The sequence below is a fragment of the Rattus rattus genome, chromosome X (assembly GCF_011064425.1).
Source record: "Rattus rattus isolate New Zealand chromosome X, Rrattus_CSIRO_v1, whole genome shotgun sequence".
Classification (NCBI taxonomy): Eukaryota; Metazoa; Chordata; class Mammalia; order Rodentia; family Muridae; genus Rattus; species Rattus rattus.
In genome coordinates this window covers 27,524,298-27,537,046 of record NC_046172.1, presented here as the reverse complement: position 1 = coordinate 27,537,046, position 12,749 = coordinate 27,524,298, and the positions used below count along the sequence as shown (strand labels likewise).

General features: G+C 38.0%; 1 protein-coding gene across 1 annotated transcript in view; it reads right to left on the bottom strand.

Moving 5' to 3' along the window:
* The window catches only part of Wwc3 (WWC family member 3), a 109,809-nt gene that overhangs the window by 37,339 nt on the left and 59,721 nt on the right, over positions 1–12,749 (bottom strand). Inside the window, 2 exon segments of the mRNA XM_032889333.1 lie at positions 1,890–2,039; positions 2,912–3,035. Of these exon segments, the coding sequence (XP_032745224.1) occupies positions 1,890–2,039; positions 2,912–3,035 (274 nt within the window).

The following is a 12,749-nucleotide window of genomic DNA, read 5'->3' as shown; positions in this document are numbered from 1 at the left end:
AAGAGACATTTTCCCTTGTCATTATTCCATAAAGTATAATAATATAATAACTACCTGTATTACATCAGGTATTATTAATCATCTAGAGGTGATTTGCAATTAACAGCAGGAAGTATATGGGGATTTGTGCAAATAGCATGCCATCTGACATATGGGGCATAATCATTAATGGATTCTGGTATTCCAAGGGGTTTAAGCAACCAATTCTATGAATACAGTGACAAAATTAGATGTTGTACTCTTAAATCCCAAGGCCTACATTAGACAGACTAATTTCCTAAAGAAGGGGATAAACAATACCTCCCAAGACTCAAGGTATTAAAAAGGGGGAGGAGAAGGCAATATCTGGACTGGGAAGGATTACCTACAAGTTGCACTATAAATGCTAGGAATACTATTAGTAGTTGGGCTTAAATTTTTTCATACCAATTATATTAAAGGTAACAAAATCCACACAAAACAAAAAACTAGTTAAACTAAGATAACAGCTATAAAGCTGCCATCCTAGGGCCAACCCCAGTATACTTCAGGGGCTTATAAACCATGACATTTTACAGCTGGAATGGCAGAACCAGTTACTACCCCTAGCCTGACATTTTTAGAATGGCTTACTGAAATCATTAGAGAGCTTTGATCTTATCTGTTTTACTCAAACTAATTAAGAGCTATAAATTCTAAATCAACTTTAGGATAAGAAGAAAAAAAAGTCATTTCCAGAAGTCAACGAGTCTTGTGCTTGCTTCCTTACTCCATTCCAAAACCGTTAGGCAAAATCAGCAAGTTTTTAGCTCATAGACTCTTGTCTGTGTATTACAAGTGGTAACAATGCTTTTTAAATAAAATATGCTTCTTCAAAAATGTCTAATATATTTTCAGCAATAATGAAAATAAAAATAGAAAACAAATTATTTCCAGGACACCTAATCATTTCATAATTTATATTATACTTTTCCTCGAAAGGTACTATTTTTCAAACATTCAAACTACCAAATAACTAAAACTGTTATTTTTCCCCACAAACTGTTTGTTTTTCTCTTGTAAGCTTTCTTTTATTTAGTGTTAGGGTTATTACAAGTTTCACTAATAGTTTATGTTTACATAATGACCCTAAAACAAAAGAATCCCTCCAAACTGCTCTCCATTTGATAGCAAATTAATTTCTAACTTCATCCAATGAAATTACAACAGTAAGTCTTGGATTATTAACTACCCAGTTTCAAATGATTACTTTCCAATTTGGTCTTTGTGCCTAATTTGATACTTTTCTGACTGTCAAGGTAAAGCATGCTAAAATTGTTTCAAACTTCAAAGAAAATCAGTTTCTTAATATTCTTTTAGTAGAACAAGAAATGCCAACAATGTATATTCCTAAAGCTTTAAAAATCATAGCGCAAACCAGAGATCAGCAATCTGATCCTGGAACCAGGTCCAGTCCACTGCCTGATTTTTGTTTGCCTGGTTTTGTAAAGTTTTATTGACACCCAAAAAGCCCATTTTCTTAGGTTTCACCCAAGACACTCTTGTAGTATAATGAGAACATTCAAGGATACGACTACCTAGTTTTCAAAGCCTGAAATATTCATTCTCTGATTCTTCACAGAAATAATTTGCTAAGCCATGCTCTAAAATGTCATGGATATTAAAAAAAAAGACTTAGGTTTACTGCTCTCAAGGCAGCTGTCATTTTTAAGACTCCTAATCACAAGACAACATGCATTCTATACCATTGTACCATTATAGTTAAATTGATAAATGTGACATTCAAATTTACTCACACATCAACTAAAATATCTCTAAAGTAGAAATTAAAAGTTAAATGTGTGACAACACCACCAAAGTCAGTGACTCCCCTCTGAGCACGTTCATGTCTCTGCCCTGGATGAGCATACCTCTCCTACAGTGTCGGTCTGAGAGCCAGCATCACAAAACTGCTGAGAGGCACCAGAGTTACCAAGTGAACCTGTGCTGTGAGAGAAATCTGGTAGAGTGTCCACAATAGAGCAGCTATTCTTGAAGCTGTCAGTAAGCTTGGCCAGACTCTGGAAAAGAGTAAGACAAGTTCTGTGAGTGGAGATGGCATAGCTTATTTCTCTTAGAAGTAGCTGGTTTTGGTTTTTTGGTCTTTTTTTCTGATTCATGGAGGTTTACAGCCTATGACTAGAGAGATTCCCCACCCTACTACCAATTAGCATTAGATTTTTCTAAAAGAATCTTTTTCAATGCACATGCTTTAAATAAAATTGTTAGTCATTTAAGTAAATGAAAAACTAGATCCTTCTGGTAATAGAAACCTGAAATAGAGAATAGTTATGAAGCCATTTTTATTGTTTTTTTTTAATGTTTGTGCTTCTTAAGTTAAAACAGCATTTCTATCCCAAATGCCTAATTAGTAACTGGGTCTGATAAAGATGCATGTCACCTCACATTTTTATAGCTAATCCAGAGATGAAAACATCTCCCAGACCAGACTTTTATAACCTGATTTTTCACCCACTGTGCTACATGGTCAAAAGTAATCTCCTGTGGGTGATAGTATGCCAAAAATTACAGAAAATCATGTCTTTTTGCACATGGAGCTTGTTTGTGAAGTCGAGAGAAATAGAATTGTTTTCTATTTCTTTAGGCTTTGGGACCCATTCACTTTTGGCACTGTTGAAGCATCAGAACTGTAGGGACATAAACAGAGCTCAGCTGATAGTTGGCTCCAGAATCTAAAACAATGGTTTTTAGAAGACATGATCATCTTGAGTTTATATAAAATAATATCTTATATCATATATTTATCAGGCAAAATTAACCAAATGCACATATACAGTCCTTATGAGATATGTATACAGCAAATATATAGCATATAATAAAAATGACAGAAAGGTAGGCTGGCAGAGTCTTCAGGAGGCAGCCTTAGCTTTACCTGCATCAGATCCCGTCGCTCCTTCTCTCCTGTACAAATGGCTTTCTTAATAGTACGGAGTTCACTCATAATAGCCTGGGCCTCATCCAGTTTGTAGGTGGTGTGAGTATTTGACATTCGTCAACTTGCTTTAAAAATTAAAATTAGAGCCATTCCACATGAGACTCAATATCCTTTAAAAGTTCTCAATACATCAAGGTTAGAAACAGTTGTTATGAGTTTAGGCACAGAAGAGCAAAGACTCCATGAAACTTTCCTTCATTTCAGGAAACAGAAAGACCTGAGACCTGGTTAATGGATGTCTGCCTTTGCTCCAGAAGGATCCTGTGCAGGGGAGGAGACCCCTACCCCCAACTAAGCAGCAGGCTTGAGTAATACATGAGATTGGATAATTCGTCATTGGGAGGACAACCAAAGTTTGTTCATTTATTCTCAGCATCCTCAGATTAGTGGTCAAATATGTTTATTAAAAAAAACTTATGGGTGAGATTTGTAATGCCAGGAGAGGATACAGAAAACAGCAAGAAGTGGTATGTTTCAATAAAATACTTGAACAAAGATTGGAATTTCTCTTGTGGTGCTGGGAATTAAATTCAGGACCTTGCCCAGGCTAGGCGCTCACTCTACCACTGCACTATATCTTCAGCCCTCAACACTTGGAAATGTATGCCTTATCCATACATTTCATTCTATCTATCACTTATCATCCTCTTTTCTATCTCCCTGTTATTTTTCTTCAGTCGAAATATCCATCCAGCAAAACTTCCTTCCTTCCCCTTCCTCATTCTCACCACTCTCCTTGTTCTGTCTGTTCATCCACAACTGAGTCAACCTATGCACATAAAGGCCTGGCTCAGAGTAGTAGATATAGGACATAAAACAGGACCAGACTTGACCCCACCTTCCAAGAGCAGGCCGTCTTGGGAGCATGGCCTCTGTCACGTCTCCCAAGCCTAGGTCTCACGTCTGGAAAGCCCTTGAGGCTAAAACGATGGAGAAACTGGTCTGGATGTGGAATGAATTCCTTCCCTGGAAAGTAGCCACTCTCATTCTTCAGCTTCCAAGCCCACCCATTACACAAAGTTCTGAGCCTAAGTTTTCCCACAGGTTATCCTAAAGATCTGGATCAATGGTTGTGAGCCTAAAATTGCCTGGTTTTCCACTTCACACAAATCTGGCATGCTGTGAGTATGGGTAGAATTCCAGTACTGCCACTCATTAGCTATGGGACCCTAGGCAAATCAACCACGTCTTTTGATCTACTTCCTTGTACTCAAATAAGTATACTAACAATACTATTCCCACAGGCCAGTCATAAGATTTAAGGAGAATATATAAGGAAAGGACTCACCTGGCAGAAGGCCTAGAATGCAATGTTTGTAATGATTAATATCAGGATAATAAAACTACTTACTCATTGGAGAAAAAGTATTAAGTTGCCAACTTTACTATTTCATTATTATTAATAAATTCCTTGACATAGATGATACAACACAAAGCAAAGCTCAGCAGCAGAGTTGACCTGACCTACTGGCATTCTTAGAACAGACAAGCAGGGTTGGGGATTTAGCTCAGTGGTAGAGCGCTTGCCTAGCAAACACAAGGCCCTGGGTTCGGTCTCCAGCTCCGAAAAAAAAAAAAAAAAAAAAAAAAAGAAAGAACAGACAAACAAATACAGAAGCAAGAAACTGAGTCCTGGATGGAACAGAGCAATAGAAGCAGTGAGCCTATCTCTGATAGCAATCAACTACTATGAACATTTATGAAGACAGAACCTAAGTCCTTTCCATAAAAAGACAGATACAAATGCACCAATGGACCACACATATTGCATAATGATGCTCCTAAATCCAATCATAATCTGACTCCACATTTACTTAGACATTATTTTAATCAGTTGCATGTATTTTTTATTATTGATAGGAAATATATTTTAATAGAATACGGTAAATATCTACACAACTTCAGTTATAATGAAGGCTTATTTTGATATAAAGGTTCTGTATTTTTTCCATTTTTTTAAACGTTGGGCATTTCTTATTTACATTACAAATGTTATTCCCTTTCCCAGTTTCCTGTCCATTATCCCCCTAAACTTTCCCATTCACTTCTATATGAGTGTTTCCCTCCCCATCTAACCCTCATTGCTCCCCCCACCAACAATCCCCTACACTGTGGGTCCAACCTTGGCAGTACCAAGGGCTACCCCTTCCACTGTTGCCCCAACAAGGCTATTCATTGCACATATGCAGTTGGAGACCCAGGGTACAGTCACATGTGCAGTCTTTGGGTAGCTGTTTAGTCCCATGGAAGCTCTGGTTGGTTGGTATTGCTGCTTTTCTATGGAGAGTCGCAAGCCACTTCAGCTCTTTCAGTCCTTTCTCTAATTCCACCAACAGGGGTCCAATTCTCAGTTCAGTGGTTTGCTGCTGGCATTCGTCTCTGTATTTGACATGTTCTGGCTGTGTCTCTCAGGAGAGATCTATATCTGGTTCCTGTCAGCAAGCCGCATACATTTTTAAACTACAGTGTTATAGGCTAAAAGTTAAATTACATGAGCAGTGCTGAACTGAACTTTGGTGGATATTATTTCATTCTTTTTTTTTCGAGCTGGGCACTGAACCCAGGCCTTGGCGCCACAGGCGCAAGCGCCACCACTGAGCGCCAAATCCCCAAACCCCTATTCTTTGTTCTTAAAAGACTCCAGCAAAGCAGCCCCTGGTCAGGTCCCAGCTCCCAAAAAAAAAAAAAAAGAAAAAAAAGATCTCCACTCTGCCTCCTCTAATAACTCATCCAACTGATTGAGACATAATTAGCTGTAACTCCACAATAACTAGATGGTATGGCTGCATGAAACTCAGCCACATATGAAAAGTTCTATTGAGTGTGGTATATATGGCAGGTGTCAGTCAGAGGATACAGGAGGATCACAAGTTTGAGGTCAGCCTGGGATATACAACAAGACTATGTCTTAAAACAAAATAAGACAAGGTCTGTGTGTGTGTGTGTGTGTGTGTGTGTGTGTGTGTGTGTGTGTGTGTGTGTGTGTGTGTGTACATACAGAGGATATTACAAACCTAAATGGTGTGATAGACAGGGAGCCTGGAAACTGACTAGATAATCAGCAGAACCTGATCATCTACAGGTAGAAATGAAAAATTAATTTATCCAACAACTACCTCCCACAAGGTTAGAGAAGCCTCTTCTTATACTAATTATCATTCACTGACATATAAAGCAGTTACCACTAAAACGAAGTCCATGGCTTCAATACATGCAAAGACCCATGACTGGACAGTAGAAAAAAATTCTATGATAGAGAATGCTTTTGTTATGAAATTACTGAAGGACAAAGAGACACCCCCAAATAATGATGAGATTATTTTAGCCCATGTCTAATTTAAGAATATATGCTGGCAGTTAGGTCCTATTCTTCTTCTGGAGCTAGAATGTATCTCATGACTAGAGCATATGCTTAAAATATGTGAAGACCTGAATTCAATTTCCAACACCCCCCACACCCACCCAAAGTCCCTTGACAGCTATCCATCTCAGCATCAAGACCCACAATTCAGGAACACATAAAGCATGGAACTCTCATATATGTTTCCATCTTACATACTGTAGGAAGAGCAACAAGTCTCTAACACAAAGAAAAATTCAAGGGCCATACATTTTTAAATCACTCATGGCCAAGGAAGTCACCAAATGTTTTTTGCAGGGCTTATTCAAATAATAAGTCTCGTATTAATCTTCTCATGACATGTTTTACCCTATATTGTTGTTAATCATAAACTGAATTCTCTGTAGGTTGATTAAATCTATAGAAAAGGGGAAGGTGATCTTCAGAAAAAAAACTCGAAAGCCAGGAAAGTTCAATTGCTATCTAACCATCAATGGCCACTGCCTCTGCTATTTGGCTTTCCTATTATTCCAGAAAAAGAGAACGAGGCCTGCAACCAACCTCATGGACAGAAGGGAAATTTGACTATACTAAATGTAATTTTCCAAGGGCATGAGTATCAATAAGTATCCATAGCTACACACACACTATGTTCCATGGTGAAAGCTAAATACAGACTTATACCTGCTGCTCTATTAGATCTGAATGTGGTGGGTGCCCTGCAGCTTTTAGTTGGAGCCCCTAAGCTTGGCTACCATTAAACCTAGTAGTGGGCCAGCAGCAGCCTACCGTGGCACTAGGTTGCACAGCAGGAACATCAATCATATCAAGGGAAAAAGACCTTACTTCATCAGAATCATGTGTGATTTAGTCTAATAGTGGGCATTTCAGAAGCCTTTAGAGAATGAAAATGAACTTCAAGGCATGAACCTTGCTCTAGCCACAGCTCTACCTAAATGACCATGAGACAGTGAAAAACAATAAAGATGAGGGACTAGCAAGATGCCTCAGAGTGTAACTGCAGTCACTATACAAGCCTGATGACTTGAGTTTGGACCACAGAACCTACATTAAAAGCCAAATATAGTAGTAGCCTAAGGTAAGCCTATAGGAAAACTGGCTGGAGGTATATGGCTTAAATTACCTTGATATGCAACACCTCAGAAATAAGCAACCCTGCCTCAACAGAAAAAAAGAAGTTGTCCTCTGGGATGGCCTTGTTGGGCACCAAAACAAGCCCTTGGTCCTGCCAAGGCTGTATCTCCCAGTGCAGGGGAATGTCAGGGCGAAGAGGCAAAAAGGAGGGGTAGTTGGGGAGAAGGAACACCCTTATAGAAGGAACACCCTTATAGAAGAAGGGGGATGGGCAAGGGATAGGGGGTTTATGGAGGAGAAACTGGGAAAAGGAATAACATTTGAAACGTAAATAAAAAAATATCCAATTTTGAAAAAAGAAAAAAGAAAGGAATGAGATATAAGTAAAAAAAGAAGTTGTCCTCTGACTTCCACATATGTGCTATGATATATAGATATAGATATAGAGAATATACCAGAGTAGCTGTTTAGTTCCTGTTTCAGGGATACCCTGGAACAGAGCAGAGAACCTAACACAAGTAGGCCTCTGAACCACATACAATCTCCACAGCTTTCCTATTTTGTATAAGGTTGTTTGCTTAGAAGGAAATGGGGAAAGTGTTTGCTGTAAAAATTGTGAAGGAAGGATCTTGAGAGAAGACTTAGCAGTTAAGAGCACTTCCAGGTCTTGTAGAGAACCCGGGTTCAGTTCCCTCTACGCTTATATGGCAGTTTACAACTGTCTGTAACTCTAGTTTCAGGAGATTCAATGCGCTCTTCTAGACACCCTTGATACTAGGCACACACATGGTACACATACATACAAGCAGATAAAACATTCATAAAGTAAAACAATTATTAAAAAGAGAGCAATTATATACACCTCAAAAACTAAAAGCCATTAAAAATCCATTATCAAAATAGTTGTATAATATTACAAAATGCACTGTTATAAATTATTCAATCAGTACTACAAGTTCTATGATATAAATAAAATTCAAAATGTCTCAATATATCAAGTTCCTAGAAGACAGAATCATGCTGTATGTTTACACTGGGTATTCATTTAAGCCATGAACAGATCTATAAGATAAGTATAATCCTCTTGGACTTTATAATAGAGAAGTTGAGCTTGGGAGCAATTAACTATGCCCTGATGACAAATTAATATGTGGTAGGCAAGGATCTGGCTACTCACCCATATACTCCTAGTTTTTAAAATTCCACAGAATCATAGAGTAAGGTGATGTCCCTCCTGTGCAGTGTGTCATCCATCACACTGTCACAGAGTGGCCAAAGTGGGAAGAAATAGATTGTGTACAAGAAAATACTTCATAAAACTCAAATTGCTTCCATTTTACAGTCACACTCAATTGTTATCTAACAAAAACTTCAATGAGAAGGGAATCTCTTTTTTTCCCCTTCTGTAAAATTAACTTATCTATGACTTCCCTCTAATTTTGAAAAATTCAGAAACACTACTGAGAAAACTAAGACAGAAGGATCACCTTAAATCCAAGAATAGAATAAATAATAAGTTTCAGGTCATCCTGAGATATAGAATGAGTCCTGGTCTCCAAAATTAAATGTTTATATATTAATTCTGGTCAAATTCAGATGACCATTCAATTATCTTTTTCTTTTTATATAAAATATTAAAAAGTTCTACTACAGAAAATTCAGATATCTGCCAAGGAAACTGTCTTAATTTTTTTTGCTTCTTATTATTAGAGTGCAAATCAGTGTGCTTGAGCTATATTCTCTACTAATAGAAATGTGATAACTTCTCAGAAAGAATAAAATGTAATACTAAGAAGGACAAAAGTTCTTATGCAGTGTAGAAAAAAACAGTACAGAGACTCAACAATTTTTAGTTTTCCATACTCTGTATTTGTGTTTTGGTAAGCATAGCCTTGGTGGATAGTTGAATAACATGCTGAGGGCTATATAGCCTATAAGAAATACAATAGGAAGGCCAAACAAGGTTCTTCCTATTAGTACTAATTCTCTTCATCACTAGGTTAACAATATACGCACAGCCAAGGCCTACTGAGTGAAACCTTAAGACTATAGCCAAATGTGGTTCCCAAATCCTCTTTATAGTTTTTTTTTTTCAAGAAATTGAGGGGAAAGGGGGAAAAAGATACCAGTCAGAGACATTTAAGAGATGTTTATCATCAAATTTATATCATATTGCCCTAAGGTTTCCATTTTTGGTGATCAACTGAAATGCTGGTAGAATACACTAGCAGAAGAATAAAGGCTAACACCTTAAACCATCATCTTGGAGAAAAGAGTTGTCAGTTCTCTAGAGCTACTCTAAGTTAAAAATGAAGATTAAAACCAAAAGAATAAATATTTTTGTTACAGCTACTACATTTTACATTGATAGTTCTAGAAAAGGCCTTGAATGCAGATCAGGAAGCTTCTGGCCACTTGCTAGCAACAGCAGGTCCTCTAGGAATGCTAGGTCTACCCCATCACTGGAAACAATGTTCCTTTTACTTCCATCCCATTCCTGTGCATTTTACTGCTATCTTAGTACTGTCTGACAGGAGTTGCACAGTCTGTACCTTATGTCTGTGTTAGTAGGATACTGCTGATGGAACCCTACTCTAGTTGTACACAATTCCATTCCTTCCTGAACTGCTAAGTCCTCAGAAAGAAAGTGCTAACTCTCTTATCTAGTAATGCCTCAGTTTGATATCAAATATTCAGAAGTGTGCACTCACTCTTATTTAAGGAAACAAATAGGTGTAACTCTATCTATCCTCCCTTAACTGGGAAGTTCTTTAATCAATCATAAGACTGGGAGGATCACAGAGTGCCAGCAATGAAGCTAGTAGAAAGTGGGTGTTGAACCGCTTAGTGGACACTCCTTTTAATAATGTGAATATCATTTAGCAGGACATCTTAAAACAAAGGGCTCAAAAGAAATATAATACAAAATATAGAGGGGAAGGAAAAGAACTTAAGAAGAAGATAACCAGGTCAACATACAGATCCCCTGAGATTCTAGCAGTCCAGGAAAAGCTTTTGTCCGTACTAAAAGCAAGTGTCCCAGGCATGCAGAGAGCCAGCCTGATGGGTGAAAGGGTTGGCATGGATGAGTGAGAAAGAATCTAAAGGGAAATGAGGTTAGTTCAGGAAGCTAACTCATCATGTCTAGCTAACATTCGAGGGGAGAAAGAAGGCCATCTGAAGGTCATAAGCTGAGGAAACATTTAAAAGAACCTCTGTGGTTACTCATGAGAATCATGAATCACAACAGTGGGTCAACTCTGAGTGGTCAAAGTAGAGTCTGTGAGAGGGACCACATGCCAAATATGGAAATATCACACCATAAACAATAGATGTGGTAACAAGGTGGCCATCACGTAGGTGTCAGACACATATACTGTTAGGCAGATAAAGGCTTCAATGGGAGAAACTTAGGGAAAAGTCATGTTAAGTCAATGGGCTTCTTGGCCAAAACAGCTCAGATACTAGCACAAGATCCGTGTTAGATCTCCAAACAGGGGAGTACCAAGGGGACTTGCCCTTATCTGTGAGCATACCCAGCCCATTCTTGTGTTTTGTTTATTCCAGAAACACTCTTCAGTTTCTGTCTCCTTCTATTTGCCTCTGGACACTAGTAATGAGTCACATTAAGGTAATTTTCAAGTTAGGTTTCAAAAACTTGTGGAGAGTCCAGTGATCTTTCACTGAAAAACTCACATAAGACTTTTTAAGGATAAATGATGTTTCTATTTTCTGAAGACTTTTGCAGAGGGTCCTGCAAGAAATGTACGTAAATAATTCCTTTAGATGCTCTCTCTCATTCACCAATGAGATAGGCAAAAATGCCATGCCTTAGCTTGTCAACACATTCTGTTGGAAAAGCCATGGAAAAATAGAAATGTTCATGTCAAGTGGCAGGAAGACAAAATGATGCTGTTGCTGTAGGAAAAAATTGGCAGTGTTTAATATAAAACAAATATATTTATCTTGACCAACCAAACTACCTTTCAGGTACTTATCCTTAAAAATGTGCAAGTACAAAAAGAGGCAGAAAGCTTATAGAAAATACTTTGCATGGCTGAGGCAAGCCACCAGGGAAACTGTACAGTACACACAAATTCTTTTCCTGAGAAAATCAATTTTCAGACTACAAAAAGAGGAGAAGCACAGGTGAATAGATTTAACAGATGCACCAAACAACTGCACTGTGAGGGCCTCATTGGAATCTGGAGACAAACAGAATGAGGAAACTGGAAAGGACACTGCTGACTGGGTGACTAGTACGTGAGATGTTAGTACTCCAATTTCATTCCAAAAAAATCTACAGTTTTAGGAAAAAGACTTTTTAATTAATGTGATTTGGGGGTATTTCTTGCAATAAGAACTTAGGGAATGTAACAGGGCTACATAGTGGCCAAGACTAATCATTATTGGAATTAAAATAGAGAAAGGGCTGTAGGAGACTTCTCTCTACTTTAATTTTTTATCACTGAAATCTTGCTTCTCCCTCTCCCTCCCTCTCTCTCTCATTATATATAAAATTTTATCATTAATCCATATCCAAGGCCAGCTCCCCTCCACAAATATTTGTAGCATATATAGATTTTTTTTAAATACAAAAGGTTCTTTTTCCTCCCCTGGATCAAGCATAATGATGGATTTCCTCAGGAGCCAGCAAATTCAAGATAAACAAGTCAAGTTTAAAAAGTTATAAGAGGCCAAACTCCTGTTGAGGTGCTCTGCAGTTTCTGGGAAGCAAGAAGAGCAGATGATTTCTGGAGGAAAACCTAAGACTGCTGCCTTAAACTATGTTAGTAACTGAAATAAATAAGTTTCACGTTTATATACAATAGCCCATGTCCTATATGGATTTCATGGTGACAGCAGGATTATTTTTTTTCTCAAAAATTCTCAATGAACAATACTAATATCCACGATTTGATACAAACATAAATAACCAATCCTCAATAGCAGAAAATAATTGGACTGTAAAAATCTCATCGCCTGTGGAACTCAAGGCAAGGTACCAGCTTGTATTTCACTTCCCAGGCATTTTAAGAGTGGTGTGTCTATGTTTTCGCATTTTTTCCTTGAGATGGTGTATCACAGAATACAGTAAGCACATAGAGACGATAAAGATTCCAACAGAGCAGTGACATGCTATTTAAGGTTTCTCTCTCTCTCTCTCTCTCTGTCTCTCTCTCTCTCTCTCTCTGTCTCTCTCTCTCTCTCTCTCTCTCTCTCTCTCTCTCTCTCTCTCTCTCTCTCTCTCTCTCTCTCTCTCTCTCTCTCTCTCTCTGTCTCTCTCTCTCTCTCTCTCTCTCTGTCTCTCTCTTCTTCCTGGAAGGCATTCGAAGCCTG